Source organism: Sinocyclocheilus anshuiensis, unplaced genomic scaffold (assembly GCF_001515605.1).
Source record: "Sinocyclocheilus anshuiensis isolate Anshui unplaced genomic scaffold, SAMN03320099.WGS_v1.1 scaffold918, whole genome shotgun sequence".
NCBI classification, from domain to species: domain Eukaryota; kingdom Metazoa; phylum Chordata; class Actinopteri; order Cypriniformes; family Cyprinidae; genus Sinocyclocheilus; species Sinocyclocheilus anshuiensis.
Window position 1 is genome coordinate 259,301 of NW_015540946.1, and position 20,334 is coordinate 279,634.

At 38.0% G+C, this 20,334-nt stretch overlaps 3 protein-coding genes across 3 annotated transcripts; all 3 read right to left on the minus strand.

Annotated features, from left to right (window-relative positions):
* Positions 1-2,404: 2,404 nt before the first annotated feature.
* Positions 2,405-4,031, minus strand: LOC107689828 (homeobox protein HMX2-like). The gene is made up of 2 exons (XM_016487990.1): positions 3,767-4,031; positions 2,405-2,998 (listed from the first exon to the last, which is right to left on the minus strand). The coding sequence occupies exons 1-2, from the start codon at positions 4,029-4,031 to the stop codon at positions 2,451-2,453; spliced, it is 813 nt and encodes a 270-aa protein (XP_016343476.1). The 3' UTR covers positions 2,405-2,450.
* A 1,968-nt stretch (positions 4,032-5,999) lies between these two features.
* On the minus strand, positions 6,000-8,364 carry LOC107689829 (homeobox protein HMX2-like). The gene is made up of 2 exons (XM_016487991.1): positions 8,100-8,364; positions 6,000-6,593 (listed from the first exon to the last, which is right to left on the minus strand). The coding sequence occupies exons 1-2, from the start codon at positions 8,362-8,364 to the stop codon at positions 6,046-6,048; spliced, it is 813 nt and encodes a 270-aa protein (XP_016343477.1). The 3' UTR covers positions 6,000-6,045.
* A 6,769-nt stretch (positions 8,365-15,133) lies between these two features.
* LOC107689830 (homeobox protein HMX3-like) lies at positions 15,134-17,098 on the minus strand. Its single transcript, XM_016487992.1, has 2 exons — positions 16,522-17,098; positions 15,134-16,100 (listed from the first exon to the last, which is right to left on the minus strand). The coding sequence occupies exons 1-2, from the start codon at positions 16,805-16,807 to the stop codon at positions 15,493-15,495; spliced, it is 894 nt and encodes a 297-aa protein (XP_016343478.1). The 5' UTR covers positions 16,808-17,098; the 3' UTR covers positions 15,134-15,492.
* Between the last annotated feature and the right edge of the window lie 3,236 nt (positions 17,099-20,334).

Sequence of the window (20,334 nt, forward strand, 5' to 3'; positions counted from 1 at the left end):
CTCCCCCTTCCACCCTTCCTCTCGCTTCCAACCCTCCGAGAACCATGGGCAACTATTCCTGAAGAAGCGAGATGCCATGTTGAATTAAGACGTATCTGCATCAGAGACGTTCGGGCCCGCCTCATTACAACTAATTATGAACCAATTAGAAACATCATTTAACTAAATGAGCAAATAATGTTCAGGATATTGAGGGAGGCTGGCTATGTCTCTGTGGACTGCAGCAAAAGCCATTACTAAAATTGTACCTCTTAAATAGAATAATGACCCACCCCCTCACCCCTCCTCTTCCAGTATGAAAAAACAATGGATAAACGTGGTCACCTTTCATCTCTGAGAGAAAGGTTCAGCCATATGAGATACTTTTATACCATGATTATTGATTTTGCTCAATGTAATGGACTTTCTTTCTACTTCCTAATGAAATAAGTGATCAGCCTCACTGGATTGAAGACATTAGGAAAGCTGAGTAGTTTTCATCATCACTTAGGAAAAAAAATAACTTAATTTTTTATATGTATGTATGTTTATGTGTACTCTGCCAAATATTGTCCTATCCTAACAAACCATACATCAATGGAAAGCTTATTTATTCAGCTATGTATAAATCCAGACCCTTATTACTGGTTTTGTGGTCCAGGGTCACATATATGGACAGACAGCATGAATGTACAGAAGCAATGCTGAAGGTTTTTTTTTGGTTTTTTTAGATTTAGCACTGCTTTTAAATTAATAGACCAATGTCAGTTCTGATATTAGAAGAATGGAAAAACATTTCTCTCGATCTCTCTCTCTCTGTGTTTCTATTGCTCTCTCACTCTCTTTCTCTCTCTCCGCTTTATATATAGTGCCCATTACCTTGCTCATAAATTACATCCCAAACTGAATTACTCGCTGTGCCAGGCAAGTTTGATGAATCCTGAGGCACAACACATCATCTCAACAAATCTGCTCCACACTGTCTTCCACCTCTTCAAACCACTTCAAATCATTTTCATTGCTGTGCTATTAAAATTTGTAATTCACACCTGCCATTTCACCTACAGATGGATGTGTGAAGCGGTGAATGGAAGTGTATGTGAAAACACTGAAAACCCACAGGATGAAATTTACACGGAAGTCACATAAGTTTATGCTCGCATGTATGTCATGAGCAGTCTGACCTCTGGTATGTGCTGTCAATCAAACAGACAGCAACAACAGTATTACTAGCAAGCTAGGAGCTTCTCTTCATCCTGCCTTTAGGGAAGTCACTTATGTTTCAGTTTTTGTTTTTTTTGTTTTTTGCGATTTTAGGTTGAGAAAGAGGGGGGGGGGGGACACTTTGATTAAAAAAAATAGCCAACAAATAGCCAACGAAACTGGCTGTACAAATTACGAAGTACGAATTTTTCAAAGAAATATAGTATAGAAATCACAATTAAAAAGAGCAACATTTGTTTCTGTTTTTAAACCATATCCGCCAACTATGAAAAATAAAGGAAGGTGTTTACTGATGTTTAAATTAAAACTGTACTAACTAACTAACTGTATTTAAAATGTATCTATTGCTTCATAATTAACTGTATTTATTTGTGCGCAACATCACATTTCTCTTAGATTCCGTTAAAACTGCGTTGTTTAATCTGCAGTCGATTAACATATTTCGAGGTGGCATTCAAACTGTTGTCATCATGTCGGAAAAAAAGTACTTGTGTGTGTTGATAATGAACTTTCTCCGTGGCAGGTATAGAGAACATGGAATCAGTGCAACATGACACCACTACACCCTTTGTAATTTGACAGCGGGTGCGTCTTATCAGATTGCACCGCGAGCACTGTCATTCTTGACTGCGGCTTCTCATTCACAAGATTTCATGGTTTCATGTAGGCCTTTTGCTATTGTGCTCATTCGAAGACTGCTCATAAATAATCAAAATATCAGTAAATATGTTGTTGTTTAGAAAAAAAGGCATCACATCAAAATGTGCTATTGCAGTTTTTTAAGCTAGTATTACTGTCAATCATTGTGTATTTTATAGACCTCATTAAAAAAATAAATACAATACAGTGCAATACATTATTATTATTATTATAATTATTGACGAGTGTTCTTTCCAAATCTCAGATGTTTTAATTTTAGAGACAGGACTCGAATGATTACACTTTTATTTCAATGTTTTCACTCCTTATAATGTGTAAAACTGGTTAATCGGGGGACAGAAATGTAAATAATAGTACAAAATAATCATTATACACATGGTGTATTTTATAGGACATATACAGAACCGTGTTGCTTTTGTGTTTTACACTCGTGTAATTGCTGCATAATAAGAAATATATTTTTTTACCAAATAAAGAGGTATAAATAGACATGAATTTTGTCAAACATAGTTAAATGTGTATTTTGTACGTTTTCGTGTGTAATAATGTGTCATCCTTTAGCAAGGAATTTTCGTTGTGCGCAAAAGTTAATATTCAATCTTATTGTAAAGATTGTATAATGGTAAAGCTGGTAAATTACTTCCAGGGTAATACAGTGGGGTAGGAAAAGCGAAGGACCTCGGAACCGGCACTCGGAGCAACGAATTTTCTCTGAAAACGAGAGGCATCCCAACCAAAGTCTGCGCCGATGCGTGCGCCATGTTCGCAGCTTCCAGTTCCGCAGAGAGCTGACGTTTCCATTTGTTACGCCGGTTCTGAAACCACGTTTTCACTTGTGTCTCCGTTAACTGCAGGCTGGAAGCGAGACAGGCTCTCTCGGAGCTGCTCAAATAGCGTTTCATATCGAACGTGGACTCGAGCTGATAAACCTGACTCCGAGAGAAGACGGTGCGCGTCTTCTTCTTGGCGGAGCTGCTCTGTTTGTCCGGGCCATCACGTTGTCTCTCTTCAGAAACTGGAGACATTTGGCTACACGCTCGCTCCTGCTCCTCTTTGTAATCCGGTAGTATGGATGGTGTCAAATGCGGCCGGCGGTCGATCCCATCTTGCACAGGTAGAAGTCCCTTTGTGGCACCTGCAACACAAAATTTCGTCTTATCAAATTGTGCTGTAAAAACACAGTCCGTCCGATCTATTAATAATAATTATATAAAGCTTTCGTGCTTCTGTGTGAACAAAATGCATAACTAATGTGTAAATTCAATAAATTCAATAAAACACGTTTAGTTTTAATGTGGCACAAAAAGTGCTTTAAATATTCATCCATCATCAAATTCATCAAATTCATTTTTCTATTAGGCTAAACATCGCCATTACTCGATACTTTACACAAGAGTTAATTACATTTGAACTCTGACTGTTTGATCGACTGTTGAAAGGTTAACAAGTGCCCTGTTAAATAAACAATACAATATGACTAGCACTGGTGCAAGATATTAATTAAATCGTGTTACATTTAACGCTAAATTGACGAAATGCAGCGTTGCCTCTGAAAGCCGGCATAATCAATTAGCAGACTCGGTTAAATTCGGCTAATTATTTGACCTTTCCCCTGTTCACCGAGGCGCGATAATATGTCGGATAAAAACACTACTGGAGTTTTTTTCTAGTGGTGGCAATTGGGACAACATTACAATACAGTCGCAATTGGGACAACATAGCAACAGTCAGTAACAACAAACAGTTCATGTTTTATATACTTACTGCTTCTGAAGTGAGACGATTTATAAAAGTGAATTTCTTACTAAACATCATGACATCAGAAATGTCATAGATATTGACCATGGCGGTAACGTTTGTCTCATAATAACAATGCAAAGACACTGACGGTATCGTCACTTACCGAGGCAGGAGAAGTTCAGAGGCTGGTGCGGGTTGCAGGACTCTGGTACACCGGGCTCAGAGCAATAGCAGTCGCCCGAGTCCTCTCCGGCGCTGCAGTCGTCCTCCGATGACACGGACAACGTCCGCTTCCTCGGCTGCGATTTGGGGCTGTCCTTTCCAGCCGACCGGACTCCCTCATTGGAGGTGCCCAGAATGGACTGGATCGTGAAGCTTGAAATGGGGGCAGGCGAGCACTTGCTTCCGCTGTCCTCCGAATTATTCATTCTCGCCTCATAACAGTTCAAAAATGTTCTAAAAATGATACAATGCCAACGCAGTAATAAGTTCCGCTAAACATAAAGATGTTTTTCTTCCAATTTGAAAATGGTTCTTTAACGTTGTTGGGACATTAAAAAAACTTGTTTTTCGTGGGCTCAAAAGTGTTCGAATGCATTCCTCTCCACTTCCACACGCTCTGGTCTCCAGGCGGGTGGAACGTGCCCTCATTTGCATGTAGGTAAGACTGGCGCTAGCCAATCAGGCGCTCAAAGCGCGCCCGGAAATTTCAAATTTTATAAAGGTTGAGTTCGTCGTCAGTGGTTTACGAGAAGTGCAGAGCGCTCGAGGGAGATTAACTTGGTGCAAAACATTATACTACACTGCCTATACTACACTTTTTTTATTCAAAAATTTTAACGTGAAAAGAATGAAAAATGCAACAGTGCAAATCTGTTCTTTGGCTAACTGCTGTCAATCAAACAGACAGCAACAACCGTATTACTAGCAAGCTAGGAGCTTCTCTTCATCCTGCCTTTAGGGAAGTCACTGATGTTTCAGTTTTTTTTTTTTTTTGGCCATTTGCAATTTTCGGATATGCAAAGAAGGGGAAATTTCGACAATAAAAATATAATATCCAATATATAACCAACGAAACAGGCTGTACAAATTACGAAGTACGAATATTTAAAAGAAAACAATAATGACATTTAAAAAGAGACATTTTTTCTCTAAGACCATATCCGCCAACTAGCCTATAAAAAATGAAGGAAGGTATTTATTGATATGTTTAAATTAAAATGTAACTACAATTTTATTTAAAATGTACTGCTCAATATTTAACTGTTTATTTGTGCGCAACATCAAATTTTCCTACAAATTCCATTAAAAATTGCGTGGTTTAATCTGCAATCGGTAAAAATTAACATTTCGAGGTGACATTCAAACTGTTGTCATCATTTCGGGAAAAAAGTACTTGTGTGTGTTGATAATGAACTTTCTCCGTGGCAGGTATAGAGAACATGGAATCAGTGCAACATGACACCACTACACCCTTTGTAATTTGACAGCGGGTGCGTCTTATCAGATTGCACCGCGAGCACTGTCATTCTTGACTGCGGCTTCTCTGAGGCCCCGCTGCGCTTTTGACGTTCCGCTTGTCTCCGAGAATGTTTGAATGCGTGTTCGTGTGACAAGCAACATGTAATTATCCCTAATTGCGAAAGCATCAACTGGGGACACTTTACATGACCCAGTGTCACTATAACACAAATGTTTGTCTTGAGCTGATAAACACACGAAACAGAAAGCGGTGTATGAAATTGAATATATAGGCTATATATATATATATATATATATTACACGTACACACTATATATAGTATCTATATACTTAACCATACTAAAGATTCATCTCATTCACTGATTTCATGGAGGCCTTCTGCTGTTGTGGTCATTCGAAGACTGCTCATGAAATAATCAAAATATTAGGAAAATGTTGTTTAGAAGAAAAGGCATCACATCAAAATGTGCCATGCAGTTTTTTAAGATGGTATTACTGTCAGTCGTTCTGTATTTTATAGACCTCTCTTTACAATAAATAATAAATACAATACAATAAATAAAAATTATTATTATTATTATTATTATTATTGGAAAAGTGTTTTTTCCAAATCTCAGTTGTTTTCATTTTAGAGACAAGAATCGACTGGTTACACTTTTATTTCAATGTTTTCACTCCTTATAATGTGTAAAACTGGTTAATCGGGGGACAGAAATGTAAATAATAGTACAAAATAATCATTATACACATGGTGTATTTTATAGGACATATACAGAACCGTGTTGCTTTTGTGTTTTACACTCGTGTAATTGCTGCATAATAAGAAATATATTTTTTTACCAAATAAAGAGGTATAAATAGACATGAATTTTGTCAAACATAGTTAAATGTGTATTTTGTACGTTTTCGTGTGTAATAATGTGTCATCCTTTAGCAAGGAATTTTCGTTGTGCGCAAAAGTTAATATTCAATCTTATTGTAAAGATTGTATAATGGTAAAGCTGGTAAATTACTTCCAGGGTAATACAGTGGGGTAGGAAAAGCGAAGGACCTCGGAACCGGCACTCGGAGCAACGAATTTTCTCTGAAAACGAGAGGCATCCCAACCAAAGTCTGCGCCGATGCGTGCGCCATGTTCGCAGCTTCCAGTTCCGCAGAGAGCTGACGTTTCCATTTGTTACGCCGGTTCTGAAACCACGTTTTCACTTGTGTCTCCGTTAACTGCAGGCTGGAGGCGAGACAGGCTCTCTCGGAGCTGCTCAAATAGCGTTTCATATCGAACGTGGACTCGAGCTGATAAACCTGACTCCGAGAGAAAACCGTGCGCGTTTTCTTCTTGGCGGAGCTGCTCTGTTTGTCCGGGCCATCACGTTGTCTCTCTTCAGAAACGGGAGACATTTGGCTACACGCTCGCTCCTGCTCCTCTTTGTAATCCGGTAGTATGGATGGTGTCAAATGCGGCCGGCGGTCGATCCCATCCTGCACAGGTAGAAGTCCCTTTGTGGCACCTGCAACCAATGCAACACAACAATTTCGTCTTATCAAATTGTACTGTTAAAACACAACCCTCCAGTCCTTTTAATAATTATATAAAGCTTTTGTGCTTCAGTATATGCATAACTAATGTGTGAATTCAATAAATGGTTGCAAACACGTTTATTTTTAGTGTGGCACAGAAAGTGCTTTGAATATTCGTCCATCATCAAATTCAATCGGTGGGTTTTTTTCTATTAGGCTAAACATAGCCATTACTCGATACTTTTGACCCAGTGTCACTATAACACAAATGTTTGTCTTGAGCTGATAAACACACGAAACAGAAAGCGGTGTATGAAATTGAATATATAGGCTATATATATATATATATATATATTAGCAGCTTCCAGTTCCGCAGAGAGCTGACGTTTCCATTTGTTCCGCCGGTTCTGAAACCACGTTTTCACTTGTGTCTCCGTTAACTGCAGGCTGGAAGCGAGACAGGCTCTCTCGGAGCTGCTCAAATAGCGTTTCATATCGAACGTGGACTCGAGCTGATAAACCTGACTCCGAGAGAAGACGGTGCGCGTCTTCTTCTTGGCGGAGCTGCTCTGTTTGTCCGGGCCATCACGTTGTCTCTCTTCAGAAACTGGAGACATTTGGCTACACGCTCGCTCCTGCTCCTCTTTGTAATCCGGTAGTATGGATGGTGTCAAATGCGGCCGGCGGTCGATCCCATCCTGCACAGGTAGAAGTCCCTTTGTGGCACCTGCAACCAATGCAACACAACAATTTCGTCTTATCAAATTGTACTGTTAAAACACAACCCTCCAGTCCTTTTAATAATTATATAAAGCTTTTGTGCTTCAGTATATGCATAACTAATGTGTGAATTCAATAAATGGTTGCAAACACGTTTATTTTTAGTGTGGCACAGAAAGTGCTTTGAATATTCGTCCATCATCAAATTCAATCGGTGGGTTTTTTTCTATTAGGCTAAACATAGCCATTACTCGATACTTTACACAAGAGTTCATTAAATTTGAACTCTGACTGTTTGATCGACTGTTGAAAGGTTACAAGTGCCCTGTTAAATAAACAATACAATATGACTAGCACTGGTGCACGATATTAATTAAATCGTATTACATTTAACGCTCAATTGACGAAATGCAGCGTTGCCTCTGAAAGCCGGCATAATCAATTAGCAGACTCGGTTAAATTCGGCTAATTATTTGACCTTTCCCCTGTTCACCGAGGCGCGATAATATGTCGGATAAAAACACTACTGGAGTTTTTTTCTAGTGGTGGCAATTGGGACAACATTACAATACAGTCGCAATTGGGACAACATAGCAACAGTCAGTAACAACAAACAGTTCATGTTTTATATACTTACTGCTTCTGAAGTGAGACGATTTATAAAAGTGAATTTCTTACTAAACATCATGACATCAGAAATGTCATAGATATTGACCATGGCGGTAACGTTTGTCTCATAATAACAATGCAAAGACACTGACGGTATCGTCACTTACCGAGGCAGGAGAAGTTCAGAGGCTGGTGCGGGTTGCAGGACTCTGGTACACCGGGCTCAGAGCAATAGCAGTCGCCCGAGTCCTCTCCGGCGCTGCAGTCGTCCTCCGATGACACGGACAACGTCCGCTTCCTCGGCTGCGATTTGGGGCTGTCCTTTCCAGCCGACCGGACTCCCTCATTGGAGGTGCCCAGAATGGACTGGATCGTGAAGCTTGAAATGGGGGCAGGCGAGCACTTGCTTCCGCTGTCCTCCGAATTATTCATTCTCGCCTCATAACAGTTCAAAAATGTTCTAAAAATGATACAATGCCAACGCAGTAATAAGTTCCGCTAAACATAAAGATGTTTTTCTTCCAATTTGAAAATGGTTCTTTAACGTTGTTGGGACATTAAAAAAACTTGTTTTTCGTGGGCTCAAAAGTGTTCGAATGCATTCCTCTCCACTTCCACACGCTCTGGTCTCCAGGCGGGTGGAACGTGCCCTCATTTGCATGTAGGTAAGACTGGCGCTAGCCAATCAGGCGCTCAAAGCGCGCCCGGAAATTTCAAATTTTATAAAGGTTGAGTTCGTCGTCAGTGGTTTACGAGAAGTGCAGAGCGCTCGAGGGAGATTAACTTGGTGCAAAACATTATACTACACTGCCTATACTACACTTTTTTTATTCAAAAATTTTAACGTGAAAAGAATGAAAAATGCAACAGTGCAAATCTGTTCTTTGGCTAACTGTAAGTTACCTTATTATATATGGTAAACAATATTATGTTTTATAGATAATATATCATTTTATTGTAAAATATTATAAAAAAGCATAAATGGACACATTTATATTCTATTTAGCTACACAATACATTTACTCTAGATTATTCTTTTTAAAATATAAGTAAAAAGTATCACCTTTTCAGGGGGAATTTTTGGGAAAGGGGCATTCTCTGAATTCCCTATGCGCGAACTGTCATATTTGTTTAGTTTTTATTAATTTTTTTTGTTTTTATGCTTGTTATCAGTTACGTACATTTAAGTGTTTTATTTTGCATTTTATGTTATTTAGTTTAATAGTTTAAGCTTATTTAGTTAATAGTTCATTGCATTTGGTTTAGTGTCATAGGTGTTTTATTGACCACAGATGCTGGAGAGACCCATTTTGAAAAAAAGAAAAGAAAAGAAATCATGTGGCCTTCCATTGTACCACATGTGCTATCAGTACATTTTGCTGTAATAAATGTAATGCAAAGAGTCTAAATATGTTGGTATATTAACATTATGTAATTAAAGGACATACAGGGTTAGAAAATGAAAAATATAATTACCAAAATGCCATCTCATACACAACTGCCGTTTATTCCACTGTAAATTTACCCCCAAATGCTTTACAATGCATTTGTCACGGTCTAGCTGTAGGCTGGTTAACATTATTTTGTCCTTTTCCCTCACAACTTGACTACTTGACGGACGTTTGCCTGCAGAATATCACTGTAACGAGAAATTATAACCAACATTTTAATAGCTTTATGTGAACTACAGGATGGATAATCATTCATTGTCATATGTGCCTCTGGTTTTCCACTTTGATAAATTGATATTATTATTGCTTCTAATTTAAGTAATTTCCTGCTCCCTTATATCGACATAATATTTTTCTGTTTACAGGATAACGAGCTTATTTTTGATTTATTTGTTGATCTTAAAACTACGACTTGTATTGGATGCTCATGTGAACAGGCCTCTGCAATTAAAACAAATGTAAAAAGAACTTTAGTATAACGCTTGTTTGTCAAAAGATTGTCACAATATTTGACCATGCAATTAAGAGCTTAACTGATCCAGAAGCATTTTTCAAACATATTTCATTGTAGACTGTGATCCTCACACAGAAACCCACTGCACAGACGACCATGCTGCTGATCCATCGAGGTGTCTTTGTTCATGACTAGGTAGGCATCTCAAGCACATGCGTTCTCAAGTTCATGCGTACAACAATAACCAACCTCCTAATCACAAGTCATCTGAATCCATGGTTTAGTTCAAAATCATATATCTTATTAAACAGTCGTTTTAAATTCCACTAGTCTTGTGCTATAAATGGCAAATTGGTCAAATAATCCAACACGCAGTCTAGGAACTAATAATGGATCCTATCTCATTTTTCTTGAAAATAATAAACTCATTCCACGTCCATTATCTCCGTTTAAGAATTAATTTGATCATTATGGTGGGCTAATCTACTGCCTCTGCGGGCCGGCTAGAGCGGGCAGGACCCTGTTTAATTGATTGACTAATTGATTGGGGGTGTGCGCTCGCCCTACCCCTGACTCGTGTCTCGAGGGCAGCTGTGGCTCTGCCACATTAGCTCTCGTTAGCGTTTTCTAAAGGCTGGCGACACTTAACAAATGCTCTGGCTTTGTCGTGGTGACAGCGCGCGGACACCTAATGGAGCAGAGGGAGCCAGGGTTGAGCGATCCCGACAACAAATTTCAAAGGTCGGCAGTAATGCCCTGCACACATGGGTCTCCCAACCACAGACTAACTGGGCCATACCAGTGAAAAATAGCTACATTTTGTTTTAAAAATTAATAGTAATTATATTTATTATTTTTGTGATGAAAATGTATATATCCAACAAAAATCTAATAAATACAATCTAATATGAAAAAACTACAGTCGAGAACTTAGAGCCATAGACATTAGAAGGGTGTTTGTTGAATTAACCACTAAAGAACCTTATTTTGAAGAGTGTCTGTTTAAAGTGTACCTGTGGTTACAACGAAAACATATCAATGGGTGTTAGTCTGGTCTAGTAAGACCCTGGAATTACGACACGTGCACTAGCCTGTACACGATGATGGAAACGATGTGGTTGAACTGTCACAATCTGCAACTCTGTTTGGAACGGTTGTTAAAGAGACCTATTGTGAGCGACCATATGCCCACATATAGCCATTTAGTGCGTAAAATATGAGGGTCTAGTTCACAGCGGCCCTACGATTTATGGCGCATTCACATAAGGCGTGAAATCCGCAATGATCGTTAAAGAGCCGGTTTTATACGCTGCGCCTGTCAGCCGAGGCTGGATGGCTTAAAGGCCGTTTAGACATATTAAACAAAAACAATAGGCTACACCATAAATGCAGGCCCCTCACAGTATAGGCTATTATATATTCTACGTGTTTGGGGAGGAGGGAGTCGTATTGTCACAATTTTTGTTGAAGGCTGTTTAAATTGGTATGAAAAGCGCATTTGTGTGTGTGTGTGTGCTATCAAGACACGTTTAATCCAAAAAGTTGTATTTCTTTTACTGCTTATGAGCAATTTTATCTATGTATTTCACAAATACCTAGACAGGTGTACCATGATGAACACCCAGCGATTGTGGGACAATCTGTCACGCGTTCACAAAGCTAAACATCTTTCAAGTCCGTTATAACAGGCGTTTTTGCACATGCTGTCTGTACATGCGGCAGGCAGTAATGACCGAACATACAGATCGAGCTCTGGCAAAAATGCTTTCCGCTAGAAAGACAGATGAAGTCATGGGCGCCTTTGATCTGAAAATCAAGCTTCGATAAATATTAAACAAAGGGCCCTTTACACGTGTGTATTATGATATATGGCATGTCCAACTTTAAGATAAGGAAATTACCAGAGAAAATGATATCAATAAATTTTCTAAGTATAAACGCTGATTATGTTTCGATTTTCATTCAAGATTCTGAGGCTGGTCTTTTATTTTTTTTCTCAAATGGTTTTGCAGAGAGAGAGAGAGAGAGAGAGAGAGAGAGAGAGAGAGAGAGAGAGAGAGAGAGAAGGCGGGAAGTTTAAGCCCTGGAGGTGTACAATTTATGTAATCTACGGCTGGGAAATGAATTGGGTAATTTATTGGAAAACAGAAAGTCAAGAAGATTGGATCAGTATAGTTCAAGCAAGGGCTTCTATTCATCAAGATCCAATTAACAACCTAACCATTGAGTCTTAATGGGTTTCCAATCTACTGCTCTGATATACTCATCAATCCCTAAGGGAGAAATTAAGCGAATCGACCGCCCCTCGGCGTTGTGGTGTCATTCCTCTCCGCAACTATATGTCAAATTAAAAACACAATTAAAATTTAAACTGTTTCAATCAGAGACTGCCCCGCAACCTATGTTTCACTTAATAGAACTTTGATGAAAATCTGATGCTCGCTTTCAATCACAAAGGCAAATGGGAAAGGTGGGGCAAAAAAAGAAGATATCCTTTTCCATGAAAAACACCAAAACATTTCGAGAAAGTAATAAGCAAAGATAGGCCTAGGCCCGCTCCTTCTCAAGCGTTATACACGGGATTGAGTTCACGTTCTCGTCGTCTATTGTGGGTAAATGTGCTTTGCAGAGCGCTGAAATACACTTTCCCCTACACAGCGAAAGATAATTCAATAGGGCAGATGATAGTCCATTTTGTCAGTCTCATCCTGTGACGCAGAGAGCTGCTATCCTTTCCGCTCGAAAATGTGAGGTCGGCTAACTAAACATTGTGTTTTATCGAAATTGTTAAATCACCGTTCCGCCAGTTTTGAATAGCCAGGCTTTGATTAGCTGACAGCCCCGTCATATTCACAAAGAAAACACTATTGCGCAAATAGGAATAATCACAGCCAGAAAGAGATGATTTATGAACAAATTATGTGAGGGGATTGTTTAAATACCGGTTATATGCACTATTTGTTCAAACTTTTGTTCTTCTAGCTCTGTCTTCTATGTTAATGCGCAAAGTGTATTTTATCTGTTTACCCAACCTTCCTTCTTTGCATAAATAGTCAAATGGAAATTATCGAGTGATAGGCTAGTCTATTTTTTTTTTTCGGTTTATGACAGTGGATCAAGGTCATCAGTAAGCCAATAGGAAAAAAGAACTGTTAACAATGCCCTTGATTTGAAACAATATTTTACAGACGTTACCCGATCAATACTCGACAGGCGATAATGCTTCTGCGATCTATTAATTCACCGTAATGGGCTCGCGCTGAGCTTGCATTAGCCTATATTATATGTCAATATAGGAGTTATGATTATTAGGCGGCGGTATTTGAATGTGCTCTTGGTTGAGTGCTCAGACCCAACGACTTTACAGAGGAAGAGTGCAATTAGGAAGACCAGTGCTTGTCAATGAGCCTTACTGACCCATATTAAAGTTCTCTCGACACTGTTGCCTGTTTATAGCTATATATGCGTGTAGTTTTAGTAATATAGACTAGGCCTATATTCAAATGCACGACGGAATTAGCCAACATGTCCTGTAGAACTCCTGTAATTGTTGTGACAAACTAGGCTATTCAACTTTATTTAATTTTTAAAAAAGATTTTTCTTTAAATATTTCTGAAATAAGCCTCGAATCTTAAGCCTTCAATTTATTAGTTTGAGGTAGCCTATCTGAGCATTTTAGACGGATCGTTTTAAAGAAGAGTTTTCTCTTTTTTGTATTTTTATTGTGGTTAATAATAATAATAATGTTGTTAGGTAGTAATAATAATAATAATAATAAGGTTGTTGGTTTTATTATTAATGTTGTTGTCTAACCTTTTCCACTCAAGTCTATATATATATATATATAGAGTTGAGTGGAAAAGTAGGTTTGTTTCTTAAGGTTTGTAGCTACAGCTAAATGGGTCGTGCTTCAATATTTGCACGCATTTTACAGCACCAGCAGTAAACTCATCACTTACGTTTTTGACCACGCTTTTACACTTAAAATTCAACGCATAACAAATGAGCACGGTTTTTACTCTTCCTTCTCTCTCTCTCTCTCTCTCTCTCTCTCTCTCTCTCTCTCTCTCTCTCACACACACACACACACACTCACAAAGAGCGGTGAAACTCTTAATGCAATTCCGCCAGCTCTCACCGATAATTATACGGTCTTATTGACAACGCGATTTTGCAAAACATCGCTTGTAGAGTCCGCCAGATTTAAAGGTGCACCTGCTTGTAATTGAAATGGTAATGGGTATTTCAGCTTGTTGAGGCGTAAGTGAAACAATTCCGGTTTTGCTGCACGGCTTAATTAGCTCATCGCATATATTTCATAAAATATTCTGCAACTCAAAAAAAAAAAAGTAAAAAAAAACAAACATTATTTTACTTTAATGTTTAGCAAAGCACACTGAAAAAGTACATGATTTATTCATAAATAAACTAATTAGCCCACTTAATGATTTAATTAATAAACGATTTACATATTCATTTATTAACATCCCTTTAAGCATACGTTCGTTGTTTTGAAATACAGAATTACTTCCATATAATTTTAAAATTATTATATATACATTGAGCCGCCTCTAATTGGAACTAAAATTATTATATAGGCTATGGGTTGTGCGATCTTATGTCAGTTTTGTCTCCCATATTAATTTCTTAATTTATATATAGCCTATATTATTTCCTGAAAATCATATTTTATCACTATTCATGTGAGTGCATTAGTCATGCAGCATGTCATACATGAACATAAAAATTGTGAGACATCAAAGAAGCCTTCTCGTTATTCGCCTCAGCAGTCATGCCACAAAGTCAGGTTAGTCACTCAAGACATGTAGACTTTAATAGTCTCCGTTTATTTCACAACAGAATTTAGCAATACAATGTAAAAAAAAAAACTTAGCTATTACTGTACAAATGACACATTTCCTCATTTTGGTTCGTTATATCTGTACATGTACATATACATCTGTAAATAATATAGATAAAAGTAAAAGTTTTTATTCTTCGTGTTTGTGTGTCTTCAGTTTAACTGTAGGTTAATTTCTGTCAGATTTAGCCTATGATTGTCCATTGAACGCGGGACCAAAATCGTTTTCAGCGGTTATCTTCTCAACCTAAGAACCTATTTTGCCTTAATAAATAGATCATACACAGTAGTATTGCACATCCGTGTTCAGGGCTGTGTGATTTTTATTTATTTTTTTGTTGTGCTATAAAGAAATTCAACCATGTGTATAAAACCTTTTCTTTGACGTGTCAACAAGTTGATTTGAGATAGTCATAAACCGTAGCAGGTATAATAATAATAATAATAATAATAATAATAATAATGAAAGTAAATTAACGAAGTCATTGTAATTCACCACCAACCAACATCAACATTAGAAATGTAGGCCTCTAAACATTCGCCTTATTCGTGTGTAGTTTTATGGGTAGTTTTTATGAGTTATAAAAAAAATGTAGGGCTCAAATGCATGATAGTGCGTCTTTGTACAATTTTTATTTTCTTTTCTTTTCTTTTCTTTCTTTTTTAATTATTTTTTAAACAAAAATAATTCGTCTCTTGGTTTCATTTCCCCCTGTTCTCTTTCCCTCTTCTCGAGTCTTTGTAAAATCGTTTTAGTTACATAGTTACATAGAAAAAGTCATCTCTCGTCCTCTCAAACCGGTCTGAGGAGGGGTACGGAGGTGACGATGGGATGCGAGTAGTAAACCGGATGAGGGAAAGTCAGCAGCGGCTGGTTTACGGGCACGTTTCCCGCTGTGTTGGAGCTCTCAGAGGACGAGTTCTCGTGATACAGGATGGGTACTCTCACAATCCTTTGCGCTGCTGCGTGGCTTAAGTTGGCGGCCTCTAGCTCTGCGGCCAGCTGACGTTTCCATTTGTTTCTGCGGTTCTGAAACCAGATTTTGACTTGGGTCTCTGTGAGGTGAAGCGAGGCAGCAAGGCCCGCGCGCTCTGAGCTGCTGAGGTAGCGTTTCATGTCGAAGGTGGACTCCAGCTGGAACACCTGACTCCGCGAGAACACCGTGCGAGTTTTCTTTTTCCGGCAAGGTTTCTTGTCCGCGCCGTCGTCACCCTTCTTCCAGTCGTCCACGCCGCCTTCTTTTTTACCCTCTTCAGCGTCACTCTCCTCGAGGACAATCTCGTCTCCACTTTTGTTGTCGTCTTCATCGTCTTTGGCATCCGGGTCTGATTTGAGCACGAGCTCAGGTGAATCTCGGTCAGTGCCTGTGATCGGCGAGGAGTCTCTCGCTTTTTGTACTGCTACAGTAGGGAGATCAAATTAGCATTCGTTTTCTTTCAGAAACATATTCATATCAAGTTTCACAGGTCGCGTCACTTTGCCACATAACAGACAAGTGCAAACAAGTGTGGATCGTAGCCTACTGTCCAAATCTCAATGTTTTCAAATTTAAACATCGCATTTTAAAACTAAGATCATTTCAAAACATTCCACTTTCATATTTAAAGAACGAAAACAGCTTATGTACATTGATACCTGTATGCTTAAATTATTTATAATATGTCCGGAAACATTTTCCAAACTATGGGCTGACTTGCTTCTCATTAACACTGCATACAAATGCAGCAACATTTGCTAGCAGAATCACGCTATTATTTATGATAAATCATAACAGATCAATGCACACTACACAAAAAGCTGTTCTGAGAACTCAAACCGTACCTTCTGTTCTGTGGAGATGCGCAGATGCACTGAGTGTGTACGGGTACCACCACGCCGAGGCACGCTCGAGATAAGCCGGTAACGCAAAGCGCTGGGTCGGCAACTCAAAGCGAGGAAAGTTTAATTCCCCAAACTGAGAGAGCGAGAAGCTGCCATCAAGTCCTGCTTTAGTTGATGCCAAAATAGGCTTAGGCTTCGGCGGCTTATTGTCAGAATTTAGAAGATTTTTAATGAAGAATGGAGAGTCTTTCACCGAAGCACATGTATCCTGGGTTGTTTCGGGCATGTTGGCTTGAAATTCTGTGTTATATTAATTTCTGAAAAAGGCTTAAAAAAATATGTTAACAATTTGAAGGTCCTTGGTAAACTCTTCCAGTAGTGGGAACTTAAACGCGGTTGTTTACGGTCAGCACTGACGTTAAAACGAAAGACAACAATGCGGAGCGAGATAAACAATATTAATCTTGCTGATCATCTTTCGAGAGTTGCTTGGTGAAAATGATGCTCACCGCGTCCGTCTGGCGCCAGATGCTAATGATGAAATAAAAATGTCACCAGAGTTAAATGCAGAAAGTATACGGCGATTGGGCACGTACAATAGCAAATGGGATGAAGGGAGAGATGGGAAGTGGAGAGTCTGGAGAGAGGAGGGGCCTGCCAGACTCTTCGCGTTGGCTGCTGGGCTGAGAGTTCTCTTCTGTTATTGGTCTTATATAGTCCAATTAGGTGGCAAATGAGGACGAACCATTAACACAAAGGAACAAGGATTTAGCTCAAGCGGTGCGCAGATGAAGGCAATAGCGAAAAGTTTAGGACACGAGCATTGCAAAGTTACAGTTGACTTTTTTTTTTTTATCAGTGTATCTCTGAAAAGTTGTTTACAGACTTTCTACATTTGGGCATAAAAACATTGATACACAGGCGTAAACTGCAGTTAGGGGCAGTGATATGAAATTGCACTAATAAATAAGAAGAAAAAGTGTCAATGTTGTAAGAAATTTTAATTTTATTTTTTTCTTATAGTATATAAGCAAATAAACTAAAGCATAAGTCCAACCCAAGTATGTTGAATATTGTAGTAGCAAATGATTTGTACAAGTAGCTATACTTAAACATGCATTTGTAGTAGCTATACTAAAATGTTACAGCATTTTAACACTGTATGAAACCCGTTCGTATATAATACTGTAAACAATATGGAAAGCTATAATATTTTTTTTACAGGTAATTTTTAGGTAAAGCAGGTATTTAAAAAAAAAGTTGAAATCATTATTTCATTAAAATCATCCATCCATCCTTCCATCCAATCCAGTCATTCATTAATTTTTCTAAGCATTACTGTTTTAAACTTACATATTTAATAAGTTTTCATTGCAAACCAACGTTCGATCCTTAGATTTGTTACTTTTTTAACTCTTTATCATCTGTACTTGCAGAGTATTGGACTTCACGTTCGTTTGTTTTAAGGTTAAGCATTATTCTACAGTTTAACACAATTTAAAATAAAACAAACAAACTACAAAATAAAACACAAAATCTCAGCAAAGAAAAATTAAACCAGTAGGTAATGAGGCCATACATTTGGTGCCACTAAATGTTGAGTGTGTTCGGGAGCAGCACATTGTCACTTTAAAAAAAATCAGTGAACACGTGGCCTGTCATCAAGCTGCCAACGTTGTCCATCTTTAATCAAAACCGTTTCTTGTTGTCGTCTCGTCTTATGAAAACGATCATTTTGACGCCATAATTATCAAGAGTGAATTTGAGGCCACAAGTCACTGATTGAACGAGGCGAGAGCGTCCTCTACGGGTTATAAATAATTACTGCATGCTTGCAAAACAGACTGTAAGCCAAGTCAGCAAACCAATAAAATCCATCTTGCTGCTGTAAAATTACTAAGACGAATTAAGCTCTTTGACAATATAGCTAGATCGACAGAGTAATTTAGTCTTGGACATAAAACGGTGATTATGATAACAATAGCATTGTTGTTGTTGTTGTTGTTAATTATATGACTAATAATAATAGTAATAGCACATTTAAAGAGTAAATGCATGGGAGTTACAACTTAATCAGAACTGCTGTCACATCTGATTATGATATTATTGATTGCTGTTAAATTTAAGCTGGCACGTGATCCGAAGTTTGCTAGTTTAACTGTAAGAAGAGGTGACATGAAACAAAACAGACAATGGTTTTCTAAATACCAATGTTATTTTTAATGTAAATAGGATTAGTCTTATTGTGTCGAAATAATACAATTAAATTATAGGATTGTTAAGACATTATCCAAAGACATTGAGTCGGTTAGCAGCCCAAACTAGCTTGTAAGAAGTATACTGATATAAAGTATAAAAAAAGTATAAAAATACTATGCAAGAGTTAAAACAGTCTTTTGATCACGTGTATACTTTCATTACATGTTTATCATCAAAATCAACGATTAAATAAATCGTTCCCTAGCGCCATCAGGTGTTAGGTTAAATAGTCAATGATGTTACAAAGATATGTGATTTCTATGCCAAGTTGCCATTATTTGTAAGATTGTTAATTATCTGAAATTACAAATGGTCATAATGCAAATATTTCTCAAAAATAAAAGAGAGATTTTTGATGGCAGCCCCATCATCAAAATACATATCGGCTACCAGTTTTTAACACAAGGCTTGATTCTAATACCTTGCATGAAAATAATGCAGATTTATTACCAAAATAATAATGAGATTTAGAGGGTATAAGGCAGGACTAATTCATTCAGTGTAACTAAACAGCGAACGAATGTTTCATACAAAGAGTTTTATCCGTGAATGATGGACGTTAGGCCTACACACAAACCTCTATTCAGTGTTCGCTGCATGCCTTAATTGGGGGTTTGTGCCATGAAGGCTGCGTAGATATTTCATATTAGTCTTCGTCTCGACTCTTTTTGTCTCTGCCTGGTGGGAAGATATAATGTGCCCTGACTTTTAGATTATTTATTTCAGAGCGTGGAGTTATTGATTATTTCACCGGGAAAATGACAAATGGCAGAACGGAATGACACGGTCAGCAGGTTCTATTAAAGAAATGATAGTATTGTTCATGGTTTGTTAAAAGGTCCAGTTTAGATACTTTATAGGTTTACATCCATCATCGTCTAACGACCACGGGAGATGAGAAAAGCGCGCCGCGCGGTGACAATGACCCGACGCCGCTAACTTCGCGCTGTAATTGCCCACGTATTATAGGCCTATAGATTTTTGTTTTGATATCTTGTGAGTTTCTCTCGTCTGGTCGAAATTGTTATAAAAGACATTAATATAATATCGAAAAGCACCACACGCTGAAAAATGGGCGAGGAGGTATTCCAAACCGTTGTGTGGCTACAGTATACGCCTGTTGGATCTTACGGCATGCCGATGTGTTTGGTTACTATGACATCTCTAAAAAGCATTAAATAATTACGGGGATTATAATTATTTTTAAAGGTCTATTTTGTAAATGGTTTTTAAATTTGGGGTGCACCAGATTTGTTTAGGATATATAGATATATTTATTGATATAGATTTATTAGCCTACAGACAGACTGATCTGTGGATTCATATGACCATTATAAGAGAATTCATTAATGCCATATAATGTGTATAAGGTGAGTCCCTGAATGCACCTAAAGTTGATTTTGATAACAGCATATATGTCAAATGCATGAATATTAATAAGCTAAAAATGTTTTCTAAGTAGCATTATTAGCACACTTAGTCTAAACCCTCACTTTAAAATCTCTTGATCTGTTTAACCGACTTGTACAAAATGACAACTGCATGCTCTCTCCC

Excerpts from the sequence above, each read along its gene's own strand:
- LOC107689828 (XM_016487990.1), bottom strand. The coding sequence starts at position 4,031 with ATGAATAATTCGGAGGACAGCGGAAGCAAGTGCTCGCCTGCCCCCATT. Across the intron at positions 2,999-3,766 it reads TCTGAACTTCTCCTGCCTCG|GTGCCACAAAGGGACTTCTA; the intron begins GTAAGTGACGAT and ends TTTGTGTTGCAG.
- LOC107689829 (XM_016487991.1), bottom strand. The coding sequence starts at position 8,364 with ATGAATAATTCGGAGGACAGCGGAAGCAAGTGCTCGCCTGCCCCCATT. Across the intron at positions 6,594-8,099 it reads TCTGAACTTCTCCTGCCTCG|GTGCCACAAAGGGACTTCTA; the intron begins GTAAGTGACGAT and ends CATTGGTTGCAG.
- LOC107689830 (XM_016487992.1), bottom strand. The coding sequence starts at position 16,807 with ATGCCCGAAACAACCCAGGATACATGTGCTTCGGTGAAAGACTCTCCA. Across the intron at positions 16,101-16,521 it reads GCATCTCCACAGAACAGAAG|CAGTACAAAAAGCGAGAGAC; the intron begins GTACGGTTTGAG and ends TCCCTACTGTAG.